The following is a 25,618-nucleotide window of genomic DNA, read 5'->3' as shown; positions in this document are numbered from 1 at the left end:
AACAAAATTTAAAACAAAATTTTATTCAATTCCATGCAGCGTCCACCATTTTTGCTTACAAACACAAATCGTTTGACATTTTGTTCGAAACTTTCCACTTAAATTGAATCAGAACACAGATCGGGCAAACTTTGATTACTTTCATGATTCACTATCCGCCTAGCCTTTTCCCAGGCGGACTTCCAGACACACAAATCTGCATTCATTTCAAAATAAAATTCTAACATTCAAAATGCTGTATGACTGACTCATTTGCAAAAACAATCCTTTCAAAAAATCTTAAACACCTCATACTTTCAAAATAAAAATCATAACTCGATTTTTTTTTTACAAAATATCTCACATACAAGTTTGCCCGCCCGTGTCCTTAAGAACCATCAATTTGTATGCACCCAAAACCAAAGCATATTAAACCTTAATCTAATTGATTAAACTAAATGGAAAACACAACATCGACATACATAAAAAACAATATATGTATGTATTTTTATCACATAATATTCGGTTAAACTTGGTGTCCACTTTTGTTGGTAAATTATAGACAAATCTTTATATTTATTTTTCTTACTTCCAAAGAAGATATAATAATTTAACTCGGTAGTAAAATTACTTTACTCTTTTTGGGGTCAGCCTCTGTGGTCGAAGCACCTTTGGCCAGTTTTTTGTAGCAAAAGGAGATCAAAAATGTATTTTTCTAATCCTAAGAGTATGCCAAAGCACTTCTTCCCTCGAAGTCTGAGGAAGCCAAAAGCAACCCTAATTGCTGTAAAATAAAGTCTAATTTTGTTTGATCAAAAGTTGGCACCAAGCAGTAAAAAATAATTTGCACGGGAATAGAGAAGCACAAATGCAATCTGTACAAGGAACTTCAAGCTTCAAGGACGGTCAACAAAACCACTGTATATTTATAAACATATCTGTATTTATATTATAAAAACTATTATTCAACAAAACAAAGTTTGCAGTAAAAGAAACTATTCTGCTGACCTACTTGAGGAAAACAGTTTGAATTTTAAATATATGTAGAACCAATTCATTCTACTATTACAATTAGTTTTCAAATACCAAAAAAATCCGACTCAATTTTACATAAAGTAAAAAAATGCCATTTATCCTCTTCGTTGCCTTTACAAAAAAATCAGAAAAATAATCAATAAATTAATTTATAATAATTTGGCATAATGGACATCTCGAAATCAGAATAATACTTAGCTGAGATAAATACACGCATCTTTTTCAATAAATTATATCTTTCACATTTTATTTATTTATTTATTCTTAATTTGTAATCTTGGAAATATTGCTTTCGACCTTATTCTATGTACGATATAGACTTCTTGGTAAACTGCTGTAATTCAAAAATAAAGAACTCTTCCACTTTTCAAGATAGTGGGACTAGGTGTTGCCAGTGGAATATAGACGCCATTGTAGATTAAATTATTTTTCGATGTGGCAAGTTTACGCGTTGAAAATTATAAAAAGACCAACTACCATAGACTACGTTACTGTAGACTCAAAGAACTGATAGACAATAGCAAATTAAACTACCTAAATCTGTCAAATTTCTTCAAAAGATTTTCAACCTTATCACAATAGCGGAAGGTAAATGTTCGATTGTTAAAATTTGACCCTTTTTTTTAAGGTTTTAAAAATTAATTCCACTGGCGATACTTATCCCACCAGTTAACAATATAGTCTGCTTTATAAATAAACAATATTATTGAAAATTATTCTTTTACTTTTTCTCATAAATTATTTGTGAAAACTTACTCTTTAGTATGTAAATGAAATTGTTCAACACTTATTACTAGGATTGACTTTACCGTGGTGTGGGAAATGTGGTAACACAAGAGTATTGCCGATTTTTTTTTTACATAAAATAACTTCTATGTACTACATTGTACTAGCATACATTCGTAATTTACCAGGACATTTGAATGTTTTGTATTTTACTTTCAGGAACTACAGGAAAAAAACTCAGTTCCAATTTTTTCGAAGAACTATTGTAGTTGGAAATATATTCAACTGACAGAGCCTATAGTTTATAGTGTCCTCCGAAACACAATCACCAGTGTCCAAGATATACTTAGAAAGTACATACAAACGTATAAAAGTTGCATTGGTACTTGCTTGACCTGGAATCGAACCCACACTCATACTTGAGAACAAATGTAGTACATAGAAATTAGTTTACTAGTTTACAAAGTCACATACCTTTTCCTCAAAGTTTAGGATAAAAGCTACGCCAGTGAAGTGTACAGGTACTTTGAAACTAATTTGAGATAAATGCATAAATTGTAACAACATTTCAACATGTTAACTTCTTTTTCTCTATACTATAGAACCAATCCTTTTAGAGATATCGATTTAAAACTGGACTTCATGGCAATTGTGAGTTTTATTTATATTTATTTATATTCAAAACTCAGCCGAAAATCGATCTCAGTGCAGCGTGCACTTGGAGAGGCCTATGTCCAGCAGTGGACTGCGATAGGCTGATGATGATGATGATGATATTCAAAACATCTTTTCTCCGCCTACTCAGTAGTATTCGAGAGAAGAGAAATTCTACTACACAGTCACAGTGTACAGTCGTTCCTTGTAAAACACTGGTACTCAGCTGAATCCGGTTAGACTGGAAGCCGACCCCAACATAGTTGGGAAAAGGCTCGGGAGATGATGATGATGTTTTAAAACTTCCTCGCTCCGCTTTGGAGTTTCAGCCAAAAAATATGTTTTAAAATTTACTCGGCTCTTTAAAAAAAAATGGCATTATTTTTTTACAGTTCTTGCTGAAAATCCCAAATTTTAAATCGATAACACACCTGTCATATTTTCTAACTAACCCAACACCACATCTAGCGACTGTCACCTATACACATCACTAACACAGCTACAAATAAAGGTTAGAAAACACTTACCACACCACATTAGACTAAACTAGTGTACTTTGGATTTGCCCGTGACTATCTTCGCGTATTCTTCGTAGAAGCGAGGGAATAGTTGGATCGCGAAGTATACCACGGTTAAGTATGCTACGATCGCTAGTGTCAGTATTAGGTCGAATACTGCTGGTTTTACACTGGAAGAGAGAAAATTTGGGTTAGTTTTATAATGACTACAAATATATGTAGGTTTGTAACAAAAATCTAGCAGTCTGATTTATGTATCAATGTCTAAAAAATCTAATCTATGTATTGGCAGTTGTCAATTGTTTTCCAAGCTCCCGGACGATGTCTACTTGGAGAGCACAGCCGCGCCGTTGGTGACGGCATTTACTTTCGACCCCAGCATAATAGGAACAAGGCCTATTGCCCTACTACCATAATAATGAATGGCGTCCACGGCCGATTTCGGCCACGGCGGCTGTTCTCATTTAAGGAGACCAGCCAGCTGCGCAGGACATATAATAGTGCACGAGCATTTGCGCAGACACAGGTGCACTCCCTATACCTTCACTCTCATAGTCCGATGTGTCATAGACTATGCACTATGACTCATAGTGCTGTGTATATTACCTGTACACATATAGCGCGGCTCGTGTGGCGCCGTAGAGCGCGTACTCGGGCTCGCGCTTGTCCACCGCGTGCACTGACGTCGACACCTCCATGTAGCGGGACAGCGCACGGGATAAGGCGCCCGTCACTCCTGGGGAGAGAAGATGGAAATCATTTATTAAACTTTTCTGCATCCCGAGAAAAACTACTCTTTAATTCTTTTTCTGGTCTTGCAGAGTCGTTTTCGTCAGAGTATTAGTGCCTAAAGGTTTCATCCGCGTCCAAAGCAGACTGCTTGCAGAACATGGATAAAATACCTACATGTCATTCTCATACATAAGCTATATAACCGCCAAGTTTCATCGATATCTATCAAAATTCATCAAGAGAAACTTTTTTGACCCATTAAAATACTTTTTCCCCACAAAAAAATAAAAACTGAAAGCCTATATTGTCTCAATTTATGTACTAGAAAATGTAAACTTACCTGCGCCGGGTGGTGTGGTGGTGATAATCTGTGGCGCTCTCGACTGCGACGATAAGTACTTGTACCAATGTCTTATTGACGCCTCGTCCACACCCTGCAAGAAACAAGTTGCGATAAATGTCTGCTGCTACAGGACATCGAATAAAGGTTTTATTCGAATAACATATAATAATAATGCCATAAATGCGGTTTTTTTTAAATAAAATACACACATACATTTCCTTATTTTCGATACAAATAAGCAACACATTCCTCCTTCCGCATCCTTTTGGAAAAAAAACTTTGTATTTCTTTTTATATAGTTTTTTCTCTTTCAATATAAGATAGTGACACATATAATATAACTATTGATATTTCTTAAGGCATAAATAAATGAATAATTTTATTCTTTTTTTTTTAATTCTTGTCTATTCCTTTTCCGGTAGTAGTCCATAAGTTCCTGATGCCTCTGAGGGAAGCTGTGCCACTTACCAGTGCATCATCATACAAGGCTCGATCCTCGTCGTTGAGCTCGTCAGTAAGGTTGTACACATGCGAGGCCAGCGCCCGTGCAGTCGCCGCGATGTTGGCGGCCAAGTTCCTGATGCCGGCCTCTGTGGGAAGGTCCAGCACTGTGCTGCGGGATGGGTCCTTGTGGCTCTGAGAACAAGTAGCAAGTTATTAAATATTTGGGTAAATACGTTTGCAAATTGCTGCATTATATACATCGATATCGATAGCGATATCTGATCAAGGAATGTTACAAATTCTTCTTCTTTTAAAGATTGACTGACAGGTTTAATCTCCTGACAAGCAATGCTGTCAGTTTTCTCAAATATGCCTGACGACCTCTAACGTAGTATTGTAACGACTACTACTGAATAGCATTCGCCAGGACGCCAGCTTTACGTGCCCTCCCAGGCACAGGGGAGTGTATTACCTACATTTAGAACTCGGGCTGCTTTGTCAAAGTTTCTAAAATCCTCAAAGTGATAAAAAATATGTCCAATCACGCTACCTAAAGCGTTTTTAAGCAATCGAATTCTTCAAATCAGTTTGGTAGTTTCAGAGTATTTAGAGTAGGTACAAAAATCCTCATTATAATATTAGTGTACAAGTATAGATTTGCAAAAAGACATACCTGTAGCGAACTAAGTGTGAAAGCAGTCATCCGTCTAATACTGAATCTTTCGTGCTGCCACGCCAACAGTTCATCAGCTAGGTTAATCTTCTTGTGGTTAATATTAACTCCTAGTCTTGACTTGAGTGAATGCGCGGCTCCGCCCGGCTTGGGCGGCTTGGAGACATGCATCGTCATGCTGTCGGATGACGAGAGGGAGTCCAGGCACATTACGAAGGATACATCCTGTGAATAAAAATTGTATATTAGAGCTGTTGTATTACAAACTCGGGAGCTCATGGCTAAGTATGGCTGCCACTTAGTCATTAGCCCCTTAGCACAAATTGGTCGAGCAGGTTTAGTTAAATTTGGTACGGTCGGTCCTTGGATGGGATTCATCTATAATTCTATATCATGACGAGTTCTTTCGTGTTTCGAAAAGCACGTTGGGTTGGTGGATCCCGGCTGTCGTTTGTACATCTATGGCAGTCGCAAGTCTGACAATATTATTAAACGGTATTAGGTTGCCAAAATAATTGAATTGTAGAGGTCATATAGGCAGTCGGTCCACATAAAACAGTGGTAATCAGCCGCATTCAGTTAGACTATTTATATTTATAAGCATTAGTTTTTTCTCTCTCTTTATGTTAATGTAATTGGTGTGTAAACCGTTTTAACATAATAAATAAATAAATAAATAAATAAATAAATAGACGGGAAGCCTACCCCAACATAGTTTCCAACATTATTCTATACCATTTTTTTACAACATAACAATATTCTTTTTCTTGTACAGATTCTTTAGTACATTGGATTATGACAACCACATTCAGACAGAAGGCCGTATCATTCAACTTACTTGCAACAACGACGCATCAGTGGAATCCAACTGTTCTTCAAGCCACTTCTTAGCGGAGAAGTAATTGAGTGAGTGTCCTAATGACGTCAGCACGAACAGTAGCGACGGAGCACCTCTTACTGACGCGGTCGAGTAGAGACGGGAGAAGATTCGAGCTAGTTCTAGTACTGCAACTGCGCCTGACGCGTTTGAGTCTGCGCCTTGGGATAACTCCTGTGGAGGAAAAAGTAAGTTAATTTTATTTTATTTTTATTTTATTTTATATATTTAGGTTCACCTACAATTGCTTACATCAATACTTATAATTAATACATGCTGAAAATAATTAGTAATAACAATGTAGCAATTACTTAAAGGTAAACACCGCTTATGTTAAGTAACAGGGTTTAACTACGACCTTAACTAAACACTTTTATTTATTAAATTAAACACGTTCTATTTACGTATGGAATAGGGTAGCTGACTGCTATTAAAAATGTATATGTAAATATTATTACCTTGAAGGTTGCTTGATATTTTTAAATTTTTCAATGATGGTTATATTTTTTTGTAAAATTTTGAATAAACAAATAGAAAATCAGTCAACTATCCTATCAGTGCATCTCAAGATTCGGTAAACTGATTAATAGGGCCTTTTTTTTGGGGATTGTATCAAAATGTAAATCAATTAAATCACTGAAGCTATTTACTACCTTACTCATTCGTGCATAGGGAGAATTGGCACCCAGTCCTTCTTAGAGGTGGATAAAGTGGTGTGACTGAGCTACGAGGAAGTCTCGCAGGAACGCGAAACCTAAAAAGGGAGAGCAACCGAGGACAGTCAATCTTATGTTCTAGAATTTTATATGCAAACATCGCATCATTCAAACATCTACGATTTGCCAGTGATTTTATGCCAAAATGTTTTAATCTACCTTCGTAGGAGCGAATAGTGCGTGATATTCCTTTAGAAAATGCGAGATGCCACAGGAATCGTTTTTGTATTCGCTCAAGGCGCAGTGAGTGAACTGCATAATGCGGCCGCCATACCACGCTACAATATTCTAATATGCTGCGAATTAAACTATTGAAAAGTAAAATTTTGGTTTTGGTGTGACGAAAAGTTTTACAATTTCTTAAAACAAAGCCTAACATTTTAGAGGCTTTTTTACTTATGCTGTCCAAATGAGGTTCAAACGTCAATTTTTTATCAAATAAGACTCCTAGGTCCCTAATAGTATCAACTTCATTAATTTTGTTTTTCTCTATATAGTAATTAGAGTTAATACAATTAAATTTGCGCGTAAATTTTATATAATAACATTTATTACAGTTTAGACACATTTTATTGTTTTTGCACCAAAGGATAAGCCTGTTAAGATCTTCCTGTAGAAGTATAGCATCACTTTTTGATTCTATTTTTCTTACGAATTTTAAATCATCTGCATATATAAAGACTTCCGAGAACTGAAAACAGTCCTGGATGTCATTTATAAAGAAATTGAATAAGATGGGGCCTAGATGTGAGCCTTGCGGTACGCCGGAATAAATATGAAACAAAGACGACTGATACCCATTTAAGACAACAAAAAAGTTTCTATCTTTTAAGTACGACGACAACCAGTTGAGGAAAGAACCAGTAATACCATAAGCTCGTAATTTGGCAATTAAGATGTTGTGGGGCACTTTGTCAAAGGCTTTACTGAAGTCCGTGTATATGACGTCAGCTTGATGACCTGAGTCTATTGTTTTTAACCCCCGACGCAAAAACGACGGGGTGTTATAAGTTTGACGTGTCTGTGTGTGTGTGTGTGTGTGTGTGTGTGTATGTGGCATCGTAGCTCCCAAACGGATGATCCGATTCTAATGCGGTTTTTTTTGATTAAAAGGTATGTCAGTCGGGAGTGTTCTTAGCTATGTTTGGTGGAAATCGGTTCAGGTCTTCAAGGTCATCAGCTCGTTTGCTAGATGTGATAGGAATGTTACACGCTCAGTTTACTTGCAAGTATATGTGGGATCTGAAATTTGAAACACTAATGTCTTTTGGAACCACTGAGCTGGTCTGCTGTTAGGGCACGAAGGTAGGAGACGTAACCCTGGACTGCCTTTTAGTAAAGCCTTCGAGTTTGGGCTCGTTGAATTTGTCTTGACGAGTTCTCTTCATGTTTCTGATTGACGAGAGCGCTGGAAATGGGATGTGGCGGATGAAACCTTGGAATGCCGGAATGAAATGGATAAACCGATTTATATTTTTGCTGAAAATCTAGAATGTCCAAAGGTTAATCTTTATTGTTTCCCAATCTGTGCAATTCTCCCAGAGCCAGTTTGTCATGAGGATTGTTAAACAGCTTCCTTTGGCCGAGATCGCATATAGCGACCCCATCTTAAGATAAAATAATGAAAGAAGGAAAAATTAAGGAGCTCCTTTAAAAAGCATGAAATAAAATTAAATTACAAATTTAAAAAAAACCCCGACCCAAAAATATTATGACAAAGGTTAAAAACGCTAAACCCTATAAAAAGCAAAAAATAACTTTTAACACTACGTAAACTAAATTTTGACGTGTCGGGGGACCGCTTTTTACCTTCATAAATACTTACATAAATCAAATGATACCTACCTAATTACAACATTCGTTTACACGTATCTAAAGTAATGAATTAGAGCGGTCCCCCGATACGACAAAATTTAGTTTACGTAGTGTTAAAAGTTATTTTTTGCTTTTTATAGGGTTTAGCGTTTTTAACCTTTTGTCATAATTATTGCGTACTTTTTTTGGGTCGGGGTTTTTTTTAAATTTGTAATTTAATTTTTTATCAATAATTCAGTAAAGGGAACTAGATTTGTACTTGTAGATCTAAGTCCAACAAATCCATGCTGGTGGTCACTTAAATAAAGTCTCAGGTGGTTTTGAATGTAAGGACAGATTATTGCTTCGAAAATTTTGGCAAGTGATGACAATATCGAGATAGGCCTATAATTAGAAACATTTTCGTTGTTATTTGATTTGTGAATTGGAACGACTTTTGCCACTTTCCATCGCGTGGGAAATACACCAGTAGACAGAGACTTATTGTAAATGATCGTAATAGGGCGTGCCAACCCAGAAGAACAAGCCGAAATAAAGATGGGTGGTATTCCGTCTGGTCCGGCTCCCTTTCTGGTGTCTATACTCTTTAATTTTTTTAATACTACATTTTGATCTATGATTGGACTATTTAGGCTTAAGCTATTTCTTTCTAGAGATTGTAAGTATTCTGAGTTAAAATTATTATCAAAATTTTGATTTAGGCTATAAGCGGAGACAAACTGACTGGCGAACAACTCACATATTTCTGTACCGTCAGTTGAAGTAGTTGTCCCATTCGTCATTGACCTAGGGTATGTGCTTGAACTTCCTCTTTTAGCTTTCACATACGTCCAAAATAGTTTAGGATTTTTGCCAAGTTCCTCTTCCAGAAGGTTAATATATCTATTGTAACACTCAGTGGCAAGACGATCACAATCTTTACCTATATATTTTAATTCTATGGCGTCTAAGGGGTTATTATATTTTTTAAAACGCTTTCTGAACTTATTTTTTTCATTTAATTTTTTAATTAGTCTGCTATTAAACCACGGAGGGTATTTATTACCTTTTGGTACGCGATATGGAATGAATTTTTTTATAGCAGAATTAACAACCTCATAGAAGACCTCTAACATTTCGTTCACACCACTAAGTCCCTCAAACAATTGGTCCCAGTCCTGTTCTTTTAAGAATTTACAAATTGATACATAATCTCCTTTGTGAAAATTTGGTCTTACATTTGCAATATTATAAGGTAAATTGGTTGTTTTTGGAATAGTGATAACAATATCTAAGGGTGGGTGATGTTGATCTACATTGCTTATGGGGTTTAAACATTCATTAACACTGCACGTTGACAGAGTGGAAAATACAAGATCCAATATTCGGTCAGCAGAGTTTGGTACAAAGTTGAACTGATCGAGTCCATTTGCATACGTAAAATCTAGCAGAGTATCACATATAGCAGAGCATGACGTTTTTTTGTGACATGTTACATTTTTTATTAATTTCCAATCAATATTACTTAAATTGAAGTCACCTATAATACAAACTTCAGTGTCTGTGATTTTTTCAAAGACTGCATTGCAATGATCGATATATAGTTCTAAAGAGGGACGGCGAACAGGCGGAGGTAGGTATACCGCGCAGAAAATCAATTGACGCGCTGTGTGCATTCCTGATATGTCTAAAGCTACCCATAGGTCTTCGCAACCGCTTTCCCATTCTTTGATGCGTTTAGATTTAATACTATTCTTTACCGCAATTAAAACTCCGCCACCATCTTTAGCTTGTGAAGTAGATGTATTTCTATCCCTCCTATAAACTACATATCTATCATCGAACAATTCGCCGCTCAGTACCGAATCATTAAGCCATGTCTCGGTTAAGATAATGACATCATAATTGTTACAAGAAATATTACGATAAACTGTGTGAGTTTTTGTTCTAAGACCGCGACTGTTTTGGTAATATATTTGTAAACTTTGAATTTTATATTAATAATAATGAGAATAACATCCCAAATTATATAATCTACGATAACACTATAATTAGTAAAAAAGAGAAAAACAAAACTACAATAACTTATTTAAAGTGTCCTGGTTTTTTATAAGTACATGGTCCGCATCATCCGTTTTTTTGACGAAGATCCTTCCACCTCGCACCCAAACATACTTGTACCCCTTCTCCTTCGCTTTAAGCCTGGTGGCAGCGTGGAGCGCTTTATTCGAAGGCGATAAATGTTCGACGACGTATACCGGTGTTTTGTTGCCTGCGAGTCCAAAATTAGCAGTGTTCAGTTTATTCAGCGAATGTTTCTTATTGTACTCGATAACAGCGGCTAGGAGAGAATCACGCGTTCTTGGCGACGCAAGCTGGACGACAATAGACCGAGGGCGAGGATTTTTGGTATTCAGCTTAGCGATACGAGTGGCATGCAGTATATCGACATCCTTCAGTTCGTATCCGACTGCAGAGCCGAGTTGTTTAACAACGGTGTACAAGTTCTCTTTTGTACTTTCAGTCAAGCACTGTATCTCTAAGTTGTTTGACCGTGCATGTTGCTCTAGATAATTTAATCTGTAATTTAATTCTGCTACAGTATTTTTTAACTGACGATTCTCGTCCTCCAGACCGGTAATGCAGCTCATAGCCTTAACATGATCAGACTGAAACTCGTCAAATTCTTTCGTGTGAAATGTAAGCGACGTTTTCAGTTCATCTACATCTTTCTTTATTGGTTCCAGCTCCCTGTTAATCGTCGAAACTATTGTGTTATTTATTTGTTGAAGTAACGTAGCGAACTCAGTCTTAATGACTTCCTGAACGATGGAACGGACGTCATCAGCGGTCAGAGCAGTCGATGCAGGTGGCGAGTTTAACGCCTGTCTCTTATTGCCCCGCGTAGTGGAAATATTACGCATAGGAGTACTATCTTTCGTAACCGTTTTTGAAATTAATATCATACAACCCGGGCACTTCCACTGACGATAAATATCCGAGTCATTGGGAATTTCCGGTATTGACAAGCAATGGAAATGATACGATTTATTGCATCGAATGCAGTTGATAAACTGCTCATAATTCTCCGTGTCTTCATTAGTACAACATGCCCACGACGGTGTAGTCGTCATTTCAATATGCTGTAGATTAGACCGTTGAACAAATTATGCGTAAAATTATAATAACAGACAGCCAAAGACCACCAAAAACTTCGGTACAGTTACAATAACTTAATTATTGCAAGTTAAAAACATTCACAAGTTCACAAGTCCACTCCGTCCGTTATCAGTGAATGCTGGAGTTCGCGTCCAAAACGTCGTAACAGCCGTGCAAATCGTGTCGCTTACGCGTATTTGCGAGTCGCGCAGGATAATCACTTAATGACGGTGTTTGTGTTTTATTTGTAAGTTGATTTTATGGATTTTTTATTGATTTACACTTTATAATGGCTCACCCACTGTCCAATTCGATGGCAAGCACTTATTAGAGTAAATTGTTGCACAAATCCACCACAAACATTAACTTTAGACACAATTAATGAAATAAACTTTGATGAGCAAAATAGTACGTGACTTTAACTGACGGCGGTCGACGACCAAAAAAAAGTCAGTTAATTGGGTCATTCATTGGTTATTAAATGTAATAATATTAAATGTTGTCCTTGCTTACATTATAAAGTGGAAGTTACTCCGGCAATGACGCCGATACTACTGAACCAATTTAAATGAAAGCCTATAAGCCCACAGAGTTCCACTAAGATTTTTCAAACCCGAACAGGTGTTTCAGTGATTAACGCAATCAAACGAACTCTTCAGCTTTATAATATTAGTACATAAAACATAAAAAAATCACAGGATTTTTGAATTAAATTATTGTTTAAACATATATTGTTTTTTAATATATAACTTACCGGAACAATAGCTGATGAATCATAGTGAGCGGCAATGACGATAGTCTGGGCTGATCCGGACCGACCAACCAGCTTTCCGTGCAATGTCACCGGCTTTGAGTCCAGTTTCTGTGGAGTTGACGCTGATACCACTGTGGAATAAAAGTAACATTTACAATAATTGCTTATACTTATAAGAATACTTTGAATAATAGGATAAGTACATTATTTTGAATAAAATAGCAAGGAAAATGTTGTTTTTGAAATTCGAGCATGAATTTTCTTATTGCAAATGAATAAGAAAACATGAATGTGACAATTTAGAACATTTCATGAGACACTTATCATTTGTTTGTTTATAATCTAGGCTGAGATAAATGAGAAACGATCAAACAACTATGTGACCTACAAATGTATTTGACATACTTCAATTTACATTTTTAAAGTGTTACTCTCAGAGCCAGAATACAAACTGAAATATAGTGAACACTACAATAAAATTAATGTTTTAGAGGTAAAACAAGAATGACTATTTACTGGTCCTTGATCGATATTTATAATGGCACATAAAAAATTACTTTATCTCACATACATCAAATAAAAATAAATATTTGATAATGGTAGTCTGGTTCACTTTTGGACAGTTTTTCTAAATTATGATTATTTGACTATTCAATAAATGCAATGCAACTGATTTAATATGAATCCAAAAAAAAGCATATAAAATTAAAAAATGACCATACCAATCTGATAGCCATTAGAAGACACAGTATTCAACATAGCTTCCAGAGCCGTTCCAGACTTGTCATCGGTAATGAAGCTGTGCTGCAGGTCTCTGAGAATATCCTCAAATTCTGGAGTCCAGCGGGCGAAGTATACGGGAGCATTCACTTCCTGCTGGATCATTGCCATCTCCAGGAGTTGGATGTGCTGGAGAAAAAGAGTTATGTTGTTTTTGTGAATTTATTATTTAAGTTATGTTACTAATATATATGTGTGATATTAAGAACGGAGCACACATGTGATTTTTTTTTCTTTCATACCAGATGACAAATGGTTATGTTAGTGCATATTAAAATTGTAATGGACCTTTGCACAGTGAATTCAAGTAAAGTTAGAACCTTTCATGAACTAAATGGCTCAAAACAATTTTATTTGACTCTAACATTGCAGTCAAGGGTATCAAGGTGATTCCAAAGTCACAACAACAGAACATACACAATTTGGTAAACCATATACACTATATTATTTTATTATTATGTATTACTTCCAAGTCATATAAAAGTATAATGTTTCTAACCTCTTTCTCTTCAACCGTAAGAACGGTATCGTTCTTAGGCAGCACCAGCAGCAAGGCTCCCGCTTTACTGCGGATCTCCATGAACTGATCAATGGTGATGTCCTGTACCCTGGCGACGACGCAGTGACGAGATGTGCTCCATGATGTTAGGGAACGACCTTCGAGATTGAAGCTGGCGCTGCGGCATCCTGGTACAAAATTGAGTTACATTTTATTTTAGTTGGTATTCGGTTTTAGAAGAATAAATAGAAATATTGAAAGATAGATGAGGCTGGTATTTTTTGCCTTGAGAAGAAACACCATAAAAGGCCAAGAATATTGTTTAAGATTGGTGTGATGGTGCATGTACAATAAGAATGAGGGCTACCGCGTATGAAATCGCCGCTAGAGACGCTTGTGTAGCATGAGGTCTTCGAAACGTCAATGCCACTGTTTGTTTACGAGCGAGGGTTTATATTTCTAATTAAATTAATATTGTGAATATTTAACAATACTTAAGATTAATTATGGCAAATACAGGGTACTATAAATGCCACTGCTTTGACACACTTTAATCTTTTGGAAACTTATGTTCGTGTTTTTTTTTCGAGCAAAACGGCACTGCGCAACACTGGTATCGCCAATACGTTCACACTATAGTTCTATTGTATTACATGATCTTATATAATCATCTAATGTAGATATAAGTTTTGGCGCTCATAATACGAACTTTGATTGCCATAGTTTTAGAACTCACCCTACAGTTGCGCCATCTGGTGAAACAAAAAACGGTAGCCCCCATTGAGATCATAAAGCTTGTAAAGTTTTTACTACATAATAATGTACCTAATACTATTTCTTTGTAGCTAATATTTACAATAATAAACAAAGTAGACAGCAAGAAGAACTTCAATATTTTATATTATACTTTATTATTCTTCATTATCTTCATTTTTTAGTCTATTTTTACTCAGCTGCCGAGGCTTAAGTCGTTTAATCCTAAATAAGAATTGTCTACAAGGTAGTTGCAAGCCTTGGAAAAGGAATTATGTATTTATGCAAACAACAGAAACTTAATTATTATTAGTACAGCCAGAGAGGTACACAGACAAGGAAAACTTAACGTAGTTAATATTATAAATAATAAATTATTAACTTTAGTCCTTGAGTAACTTAAAACACGAATTCACTTGTTACATGTTACATACTCATATTAGTGAGAACTTTTACACAACAAATCCATTTTGTGTTCTTAAATTAATTGTTTAAGTTATATGATATAAAAACTCTTACATGATAAACTATAATGAATACTGGCCTAAACACCTCGTAAAAATATAATTGAACGCCATTTATTTGTATATTAAAAAGTTTTGTATGTTTTTAATTGACACTGATAAGGGAAACCATCAATAATACAGCCTATTCCATCCATAGCAATATAACCTCAAAAAGTTACGAATCGATTTTTCGTTTTATAAATTACAAGTGTAATATTCTTATGTACTTACCGTGGGGAACAGTGTGTAAGTCGTAATGTTGCATTCTATACACGGAAAACTCATGAGAAGCCGCAACCGGGTTAACAGGAGACATTATGATAAAAATAGGCAGAGCCACAAGCAAATAGTAGGGCAAGTAGCCCTTAAAAATCTCGGCAAAGCCGTCCGCCTCGTCTATCCACATTTTGGTGACTAATTGTATTTTCAGTTAACAAAATTAACACCAAAACCGATTTTTAGTAATAACCATAATCCAATTAGAAACCCTACGTGTGATAAGTCGGTCAATGACATTACATTTGCGTGACAATAGTGATGGGACGTTGGTATCTTTTAGTGTTACTATTTGAAATAGTCGATTATTAGAATCAGTTGTGTGATTTGCTTATTAAGGTTTTAGTGCTTATGTCTAATCAATATGAACACCAAAAGGAAAAAATATTTTATTTAAGTAATCGTCACTTGGAATGGCAAATCTATGCTTGAAGGTATTAAGCATAAAGACATTCCAAATTCAATGCATTCCAAGTAAATGGTTAGTCGATTTCAAAACTTACTAAGAACAAAATTATGTAACAGCACTAGTCCCACTTTACGTTTCGTTTCACGCAAATAATGCCTTTGATTTTGATGTTAAAAATTCTTCGTTACAACTTTTTCTTTAATTTATTTTATGTTTAACTGAACTATAACAGAAAATAAGAATAAAGAGCTGCAAATAAAACATGGTTAAAAAAAAATTTCGGAGCGCGTACTTGTAAGTCGGTGCCGCCAGTAGAGGAACTAGGAATGTATTTTATAGTTTTTGAAACTTTATTTGCTGGCGGCATCATTTTTACGATTTATAATAGGTACCTACTTCTACTTACCTATTTTTCGCTGTAAAAATTTCCTCTCGAACGCGGGATTCTTCTTTAGTCTGCACGAGTTAAAACACCATTAGAATGAATAGCGAAAGTATCTATCTTGCTATAGTAGTTACTAGTACTTGTGCAGAAAAAGCAAGAAAGAGCAGTGTACAGAGAGTAGTACAGAAAAATATAAAAATAAAAGAAATTTGGTAGCTAGGTTCTATGATTGGGCTTACTTGTTACATCTTTACGAATGACCCGAGATGTTATCTTCGCGCTTTCAATCGCAGCAATCTGATATCGCGAATTGATGATAACGAAACATCCAACTTGGACTCGGCCGGGTTAACACGTTCGCGTGAGCAATCTCATTTTTAAATGTTGGTACTGTGGCGCACCTTTTTCGCACACAAAATTAAACCAAGTCTTAAGACGTCCCGCCGTTATACGTAGTCTTATAATCTGTGTTATGTGGCGCAACGTTATTTCACGTCCGACGTCTATAAACGTTGTCGCCACCACATAGGTCTGACATGGTCCGTCAAAATAAATATGACAATCTAGAGGCCGTCGTACGACGTTGGGCCTTTTCATACTTATATCAATACGACGTTGTAAGACGTTGCTTACGCGAACGTGTTAAGTAAATGCCGAGGTAACTACTTTTATCTTGATAGATAAGAACTATATTTTGAATGTAAGTTATAGATTTATGTTATGCATTCACAATAATATGCTAAAGTGGCAGGTAAAATAGTACCTATTCAATTTATATTATTTACTAGTAAGTAATTGTAGGTAGGTAAGTCTAGTAAGTAATATCTACCTAGATTTAAAAAAAAATGAATTGGTATCGCAAAACTTATTAAAAAACCCCTACCTACTGGAGCTCTTTGAATTAATTTATCAACTGAAAAGTTGCAGTTTTTCAAAAAGAACTAGGAAAATACAACTATAATAATCATGATGCCCTGATGCTTTATTTTTAACAATATCTCGGGAGATAATCATAATCACCAAAAATAAATCGAAATAAATCGAACTCCACTAGCCTATTAAAACAAAACACCCTAACTCGTAGGCGCTACGAATGCTACGAAACCGCTACGCGCTCTCGCTACGAGCTACGTTAGTGGAGTCCGACACAAATTGCAGCGCAGTGTCTTACAGCGACCGCAATTTATGTCGCCGACAGACAGTCGGAGTGCGACACTAATGGGGACCAGTGGCTTCTGTTCTGCGCTACTTCTTCTGAGATAAATTATTGTTAGTATTTTTTTAAGTATAGTGAGAGATTTTTTCTTTCATTGGAAAGAAAAATAAATTATAGGTACTATATTTTTTTCTAAATAAAATATCCTGCAGGTAGAAAATTTTATACATGCAAGCTTTCGACAAAGAAATAATTTGACTGAAAAATAATGTTCCGTATGTAAAAATTCCATATTTCAAACTAACGATTTTCATTATAAAAACCTGATATCGAAACTTCGAACTGCGTATAGGTAGGTACAGAGCTCTAGGTTTCTAACTAAGCTAGAAGCCATAACACTTAAATTTCTTATACGTAGTACAATATAATTGAAATTAAAGCGGAGCCTTTATAGCCTGCAGTCCAATAAAACCAGCCAGCTTGCAACAAACATTTCGCTATTTCCAAAGTACAAGAAACCCAGGCGTCGTTTTATTCCCTAAATTTCTTTCCACCATTACCTCCCGAATTTTATCTCTGCAAGATACAAAAGCAAAAAATAGGCCTACAATTATACGAAGAATCACGTCTCTGTGACGAAACTGAGAAAACAGGAGATGTCCCAAAGATGTTTCGTACACCATCCCCTCGATGAAAACATCCTTGTACTAGGTTATGGGCGAAGCATTAATAATAATCAGATTTTCATCTGTTTACATTCGCGGATCAGTCTCGGTAACTACAACAACTTGTGTTCCGAAAACCCATGTATAAGATAAAATCTACTAAGCTTAGGGTTCGATATCCAAATCGATAGCATCTCGACGGTTTAACGGTATAATTAAAGTATTTACTGAACTAATTTGGGATAGTTACGTTAAGATAATTTGAAGTAATAAGGCTTTGGAGGTGTATAGTAGGAGCGGTTGTCGCGACTCCCGGGGCGTCGGGAGCCGGGGATGCGTCGTGGAGTACGCGTAACCACACGACAGGGAGGAATAAAAGGTTTGCTACTAAAATGGGGATATTTAGGAGCTAGTTTTAGGAAATCCCTCATTTTGGAGGCAGAAACAAGATTTTGCTTTACTAGAAGAAGTAGTAGCAATGCTTGGCTTTTATTCCTTTTAGAGTCTATAAAATATAAGAGCATGCAGACGAGGTTTTGCCCGGAGTGGGTTCTCTGAGCTCGGGTGGTTGGTGAGCGGAGTGGTGTGCTGAGCGCTGAGCGGCGCGGCGCAGTGCGGCGCTATCGAGCGAGCGGGCGCGGGGGGCGCGTGAGGGCGGGTGGAGCGGGGGGCGGCGCGCGCGGGCGCTGCACGCGGCAGTGTGCGCTGAGCCCCCGGGAGCGCGGCATGGGTGGCGCGCTGCTGCTAGCGCTGCTGGCGGCGGCGCGGGCCAGCGAGCCTAATGCCACCGAACTCAGCCCCTCGCCGCCACCAGAAGAGGAGAAGACCCCGCTGTTCCCCATCGACCTGTTCACGGAGGAGCAGCGGCGGTCGGGAGCCGTGCTGCTGCACGTCATCGGCATGGGCTACATGTTCGTCGCGCTGGCCATCGTGTGCGACGAGTTCTTCGTGCCGGCGCTGGACGTCATCATCGAGCGGCTGGCCATCCGGGACGACGTGGCCGGCGCCACCTTCATGGCGGCGGGGGGGTCGGCGCCGGAGCTCTTCACCTCCATCATCGGCGTGTTCGTGTCGTTCGACGACGTGGGCATCGGGACGATCGTGGGCTCGGCCGTCTTCAACATATTGTTCGTGATCGGTGCGTGCGCGCTCTTCTCCAGAACGACTTTGACATTAACGTGGTGGCCCCTGTTCCGCGATTGCTCCTTTTACTCGGTCAGCCTCCTGGTGTTGATATACTGTTTCCGGGACAGCCATATCTACTGGCAGGAGGCGCTGGTGCTGTTCTCGCTGTACGGCGCGTACGTGATGTTCATGCGGTGGAACCAGCCCGTGGAGCGCGCGCTCAAGAAGCTCATTTACAAGAACAAGGTGACGCGCGTGCGGAGCACCGACCAGCTGATGCCCACGGTGAGCTCGCCCGCACACACCCCACGCATGAGAACCAACCTGTTTGGCGCACATTTGGCAGATCTACAAATTCCTTCTATGACTAAAGCCACTATTATTTCCAATTCAAAGAACAAAATGAAGTCTATTCTGACACGACTTACTATTGCAAATTACACTTTTCATTCAAAAATCAAAAGAAAACGCCAAAAGTATGTCCGGCGTTCCCACCAAATCTGCGCCAAAATTAGAGTATCGACTTTCAATAGAGCCTGCGATGTGTTGAACCTTCTCAACTTTAGATCAAAGACTTTCCTATCCCTGATCATCTGAATAGTGCATCACAATAGATCTACTAGAATTCAAGTAAATAAACGCACATTTCACGTAAAAAATAAAATCTAATTACCTACCTGAACATGTACGAAAGTAGTTAAAATCAGGTAATTTCAAACATTTGACCTGATTTTTAGGTAAACGTTATATTGTATCGCTAACAAGTACATTGTGTTTGCTTATTAGAGTGTTATCACGATTGCCTTCGTGTTCCGAGCGGTGGAATATTTTATTTCTCATTTAGACTTCAAAGTCTACGTAAAAATTACCATATTCTTACGACGAGTAAGATCACAAGGGCTTTTTAGGGTTACGATAATTTAGAAAAAATAAGAGACGTTTTTGAATATCGAACAATATTGACAATAATAGACAATATTTACGTTTTTAGTACCCATAAATAGATGCAAGTATTCGTAAAAATATTCCAAATAGTTCTGTCACTACTTCTAAAATCGTTATCGCGTATTTTAAACTTATCCGAATATTAGAATTTTCCATTCCATTGGTTTAGAATTAGGAGGAACTTACTTCGAATGGCGTACCTTTGAAGTATTTCCATTATTGTAGAAAGCAGCAAAATCCCAATAAAATTCTTTACATGACAAGAACGTCGGAATTTTAATTTCGTTTTGTGTCTCGCTCTCGATATTAGGGAAACAAATTCAATTTTGGAACGAATGTGATTATTTAAAATCGAGTTTGAATATCGATTCTTTGTTATGAAGAACAAAAATCGTTTAAATAAACGTGATAAATGTTTTATCGACATTTTCACAACGTTTTGTTTTAATTATATCACAGTTATCATAACTATTTATATTAACTAGTTAATGACCAAGTTTTAATAAGCTATTAGAAGATATTATGCCTTGTATCGAATTTTCCTGGTACAATCGTAAACAGTTTTTTTGCGGTTATAAAAAAATATTATTACTTTTACCTACCATAAAAAGTAACTTTTGTTATACGTCATGAAACAGACAAAACACGCATTTGAGCCATTCCCGCGAAGTAATAAAAATAAGGATGTATATGTAGCGTTGGAAACAGACATGTCAGTTGGTTTTATGACCAAAAAACTTTAATAACTCACAAAAATTGTTATAAAACAGTCAAAATGAGGAACACTAAAAGATAGACATTAATTAAAAACAAACCAAAGATTAATGTAACTAACTGTTTCTTACGATATCACCTGTCTCGAAGGAATTTCTTTCCATACCCGGATAAAATGCCTAAGACATCGGGTGTTGGTGTAGCTTCCCAACAGCCAAAGAATTTTCAAATCAGTTCAGTAATTTCAGAGTTTCAAAAAGTTCATCTTTACAATATTAGTACCTATAGAGATACATTTAAAGAACCATATTTTAAAACCAATATTCATTAATTCAGAATAACATTTATCATTCTCAAAAAAGACACACGTATAAGATATCAAAAAAACGCGAATATATCAACATGCAAAAATACCAAAAATTCTAAGTACGAAAGTTGAAAGAAAAATATTTTTCCAGTATTCCATTAACATTACAAATGGGATCGTTCATACGTTATAGTCTAACCATTTAAATATGAAATTGCTTGATAAAATTTTGTTATGATAGTTTAGCAAATCGTAATGGAATTCCAGTGGGTACGATGAATATGGAAATGGAAATAACTGTTTTAATTGCGGTGCATCTGCCATGGAAAAGCAATTTGTGTATTTCGTAATGGATTATTTAGGTTCTCTATTAGTTTATTTGCACTTTCATTTAGAAGTGGTTTGTAGGTTTATGAATTACTGGTTTCTGGCAGCGCGGTTTGACTCGTTTCTCGGGGTAGGTTCTTTAAGCAAACGGATAAAAAGTAGCCTTTATGTTATTTAGATATTTACTTACTGCCAAGTAAGTATCATCAAGATAAATCCAGTAGATATAGCGTAAAAAAGTAACAAATATATAATGCAAACTTTAGAATTTATTAGAACTAGTTATTTTACACATTTAAAAGAAATACATTCTTCAACCAGCTAAAAAGCCTATGGTTTCTCTCCTGCTAAACCAATTTCATCTAAATTCATTTAAGTCGATCCAGTAGTTTTGGCGTGAAAGCCCCGATAGACAGACAGAAACTTTAACAATATTACTGAAAATATAAAACGCCGCGTACAAATGCTAGTTGTAAATAAATACAATGAAAACAGCGTGTTCACTGATTACTCAATGGTTTGTAGAATATATTATTGTTAAATTAATTGATGGATTACAACTGGTTTAATTGAGTACATTATCAGCGCTATAATAAATAGCAATTCGCTATTGTTTCACTGGTTATTATAATGTTTATCATGCTTTGTATGTTGTTTATTGTTGAGTTATAAATTATCTCTTATCCTTTGATTTAACAATATTATTATTTGAGATAATGGGTGTATTGGTTTTTGCCCAAGTCGGTATTTGGTGAAAAAATTACTATGATCGTTGTGAAATTTAGTATCAAACACAAACATAACTTTCTATATACTAATATTATATAAACTTAAGAGTTTGCGTCTTTTCTTACGCGCTAATCTCAAGTGTTAGGTAGCTGCTTATTTATCGGGTAAGGCTATAGTTACATAATATGCGATTAGTAGTTCCCACGGGAAAAGCATGAAACCGTAGGTGGAATCTAGTGACGTGTTACTAAATTATGTAAAAATTTTGAACAAAATGCAGTCATAAGCAATAAATCCGGTTGAAAACCATAACAGAATCAAAGACTTTGAAACACGCTCTCTTTAATATCCAAACAAATAAGTTCTGAACAAACATAAGACAATGTTCATCAAGCAAGATTAACAATGATATTTCCAAAGTAAAAACCCATCTGAAAGTTTACAACAAAACAGGCTTCCAAGCACGCGAAATGAAGAAAATTTTATGAAAATTGTTCTTTTGACTTCTTACATCAGGCAGTGCGCTTAAATATTTTCTTAGAAAATACTTCTGAGTCGGACGGTAAGATTTATATTTATTTACCAAAGTCTTTGAGCAACGCCCAGTCGATAGGATCAACTTTACACTTTGAGAGATTTATTTTCCAGATTTGGCAGTCGCCATTTTTGTTTCGTGAGTTGTTTTATTTTTATTTGCTGTTGGGAAATCAAAATTAAATTGTTAACACAATGTTATAGTTTTAACGTAGTCTGATGAGATTAAAACGTTCAATACAAGCTTTCAGTTTATATATGTAAGCACTAATTTACATCGTCTAAATAAGTTCAAAAAAGCACTTTTACGAATAATATCCTACTAGCATATCCTACTTGCTGTTTCACCGCAGTTTTACCCGCGTCCCGTGGGAACAACTGCCTGTCCCGGGATAAAATATAGCCTATGTTTTTTGAAAGAATGTAGCTTTCCAATTGTGAATGTTTTTTTTTAAACTGAACTGTTCAGTTGTTTCGAATCCTTTACAAACATAAATACAAACAAAACAATGATTATCTTTATTACGTGAGTGTAGATATCGCTCCAAGAAAAGGTGTCAAACTGATTATTATTTTTAACCCAAAAGAACATAACCTCCAAACGCCCAATTTCCGTTGCACCACAAACGTCAAAAAAAATCGACTAATTTCCCCACACTACTGCGCAAAGTTATAACCCTGTAACCCAATTTGCGTGTCATCGAAACGCGTAAACGCAAACATGGCCGTCAGACGCAAGCCCTTACAGTAGCCGCATACCGGAGACTTTTAGTCGGCCGGTAGTCGCAACGCTTGATAATTTCGGAGATGTGTGAGAGTGCGCACTTTACGTCATCTCCCGAGCCTTTTCGCAACTATGTTAGGGTCGGCTACCAGCGTTTTACAAGGAGCGACTGCCTATCTGATCTTCTCAACCCAGTTACCCGGGTAGCCCAATACCCCTTGATTAGACTGGTGTCAGACGTACTGGCTTCTGACTACCCGTAACGACTGCCACGGATGTTAAATGGCAGCCGGGACCCTACAAATATGTACATTGGTGTTCAAGATATACTTGAGTGCGAGAATGCCCACATTACAACGATCAGAGATTGAGTTGGCATCAGACCGACTAAAACTTTGCTCGAGTTTACGACAACCTTTAGGCCAACTATCTACCGACTAAAAAGTCTGTAGTGTACGGCTACTCTTAAGTATTATATAAAAAACACTAAAACATGACTGTAATCGTTTGAAATCAGAATCGACTACACACGTGAACTAAACACGCCATCTTACGTAATTTGAGTGTTGCCAACCTTTATTGTAATGAGGTTGTGAAGGCATTTTTAAGCCTTGTTCGGTAGGTTACGATTTAAGTACATATGTTTTGAAGTAGGTTGGTAGTAAAGAGGTTTATTGTGTAATAATCCGGTTTTGAATTAACCTGGTAATTAAATAAATTATTAATTATTTCAACTGCTGCAGTAAATTTGAATTTACATTCTCAAATTAGAACCAGTTTTTGCGAAGTTCTGAAAAACATTTTCTTGAACTTATCTCTAAATGTAACGCTGTGAAAAATCTGCTTTGACATCATCTTCTGCCAAGCCTTTTCCCAACTACTGGATGCAGCGAAGTAGCAGTATATTTTGGCTATCCGTGACGACTGCCGAAGATTTTCAAATTACAGCCGTGAGTTATCGTTTACAGTGCTTTACGAAACACGGTCACTTAGATTTTATACCTATTAAAAAAAACTGTAATTAAAATAATCTAAAACCATTTCCTTTATACCTTTTTGAAACACAAACTTCATGAGAACACAAAGCATTCTAGCACACTCAGCGCACCTACTTTGAGAAGGCCTCATTTTTCTTGCACCGTAAGTGGAAAACTGTGTAAAAGCTCGTAATAACTGATTCTGCATCTCCGTATTTCCTGAACAGGGAAATGGAAAATTTCCACGTTTGTGATAGTTTTCATAAGTTATGTAGATGTCGCTAGAGTTGATATCTTAGCTGGTGATGTTAGAAATTAGATAGGAGGTTATGTGGAAATATAAGACCCAGACTTCACCAAATGAATTTGTAAGGATAGCTAGAAGATTATGTTGCAATATAAGGTTTAGACTTCATAAAATTTGAGTGGGAGTGAAAAGTTAAAAAAAAAACAATTCAACATATCCACTTAGGGTACGCAGTTTTGACACCCAAAAGATTTTTTCGACACAAAAAAAGTAAATCAATTAAATATGTATAATAAACAGATAGATTTCCGAAATATATAAAATTTTGTTTCGTAGTTCTATCGCGTGTTAAAAAAAATATTAGTTTTAACAATGTTGTCGGTAGGTAATACCAGATTTTTCCAAAATTAAGTTTTTAAGTATTTTATATTATGAAAATATATTTTACAGCTACTGTAACTAAACCCGCCTGATTATCATAATACTAGGTAAAACATTGTTAAAAATCACAGTGATAATTCAAAGTAAACTTCATTTAAGTTAAAAAGTTTAAACAAAAATTGTACATCAATATAGTTCAATTAAAAACTTCGAATATTTTATAGAGATTAAATCTCGCTTAATAGCTTACTGCAGGCGGGATTACAAAGCATTTTATTTACATAATTTATTTAAACGAAACGCTTAAATTTGCAACCAAAAATATTACACATTAATCTTAATTAAATGTACAAAAAACTACATTAATCAAAAGCATAAAATACAAACTAAAAATATAAAGAAACATCTGTTGAAATGTATTGAGGCCTAAATACAGGCTACAATACATTGCTACGACGCTACGAGGCTACGGCGCTACGTCAATACGGCTACGGCCGCTACGGGGCTACGGGGCTACGCTCGTAGATAGCTACGCTGGCGTAGTGCTATTAAAAATGATGCATTGTATTGTCGGCAACCAAATGGAAGGAGGTTTTAAGGTTCCGCACCTTTTGTTTGAGGCTTTTTCTTTCCTTTGTTTGAGGTAAAGTTCGAGATTTAGAGACTTGTGAAGCTTTGGATTTGTATTAGGAGTTTATTTGGAATACTTGTACTATTTTTAGATAACAAAGGGATTTTAGCAGGTTTAAAAAAATAATTAACTCTTTCTATAGTA

At 36.3% G+C, this 25,618-nt stretch overlaps 2 protein-coding genes across 5 annotated transcripts in view; one reads left to right on the top strand and one right to left on the bottom strand.

Moving 5' to 3' along the window:
• Positions 1-7: 7 nt before the first annotated feature.
• On the bottom strand, positions 8-15,477 carry LOC135117816 (BOS complex subunit ncln-like). The gene is made up of 10 exons (XM_064037988.1): positions 15,174-15,477; positions 13,684-13,871; positions 13,127-13,313; positions 12,405-12,535; positions 5,943-6,155; positions 5,105-5,329; positions 4,456-4,623; positions 3,985-4,078; positions 3,519-3,648; positions 8-3,082 (listed from the first exon to the last, which is right to left on the bottom strand). Exons 1-10 carry the CDS (start codon positions 15,346-15,348, stop codon positions 2,941-2,943), a joined length of 1,653 nt encoding a protein of 550 aa, XP_063894058.1. The 5' UTR covers positions 15,349-15,477; the 3' UTR covers positions 8-2,940.
• A 3,065-nt stretch (positions 15,478-18,542) lies between these two features.
• Positions 18,543-25,618, top strand: part of LOC110379729 (sodium/potassium/calcium exchanger Nckx30C) — a 76,459-nt gene continuing 69,383 nt past the window's right edge. For 3 of the 4 annotated variants that reach the window (XM_064037985.1, XM_064037984.1, XM_021339492.3), the window contains exon 1: positions 18,543-19,243. In XM_064037985.1, the coding sequence (XP_063894055.1) occupies positions 18,560-19,243 (684 nt within the window). In that variant the 5' untranslated portion in view covers positions 18,543-18,559. The remainder of the gene's footprint in view (positions 19,244-25,618) is intronic. The other variant, XM_064037986.1, reaches the window with a different exon arrangement.

The sequence above is a fragment of the Helicoverpa armigera genome, chromosome 15 (assembly GCF_030705265.1).
Source record: "Helicoverpa armigera isolate CAAS_96S chromosome 15, ASM3070526v1, whole genome shotgun sequence".
Lineage (NCBI taxonomy): Eukaryota > Metazoa > Arthropoda > Insecta > Lepidoptera > Noctuidae > Helicoverpa > Helicoverpa armigera.
Note: the sequence above shows the minus strand (reverse complement) of the source record. Positions and strands in the feature narration are given on the sequence as shown.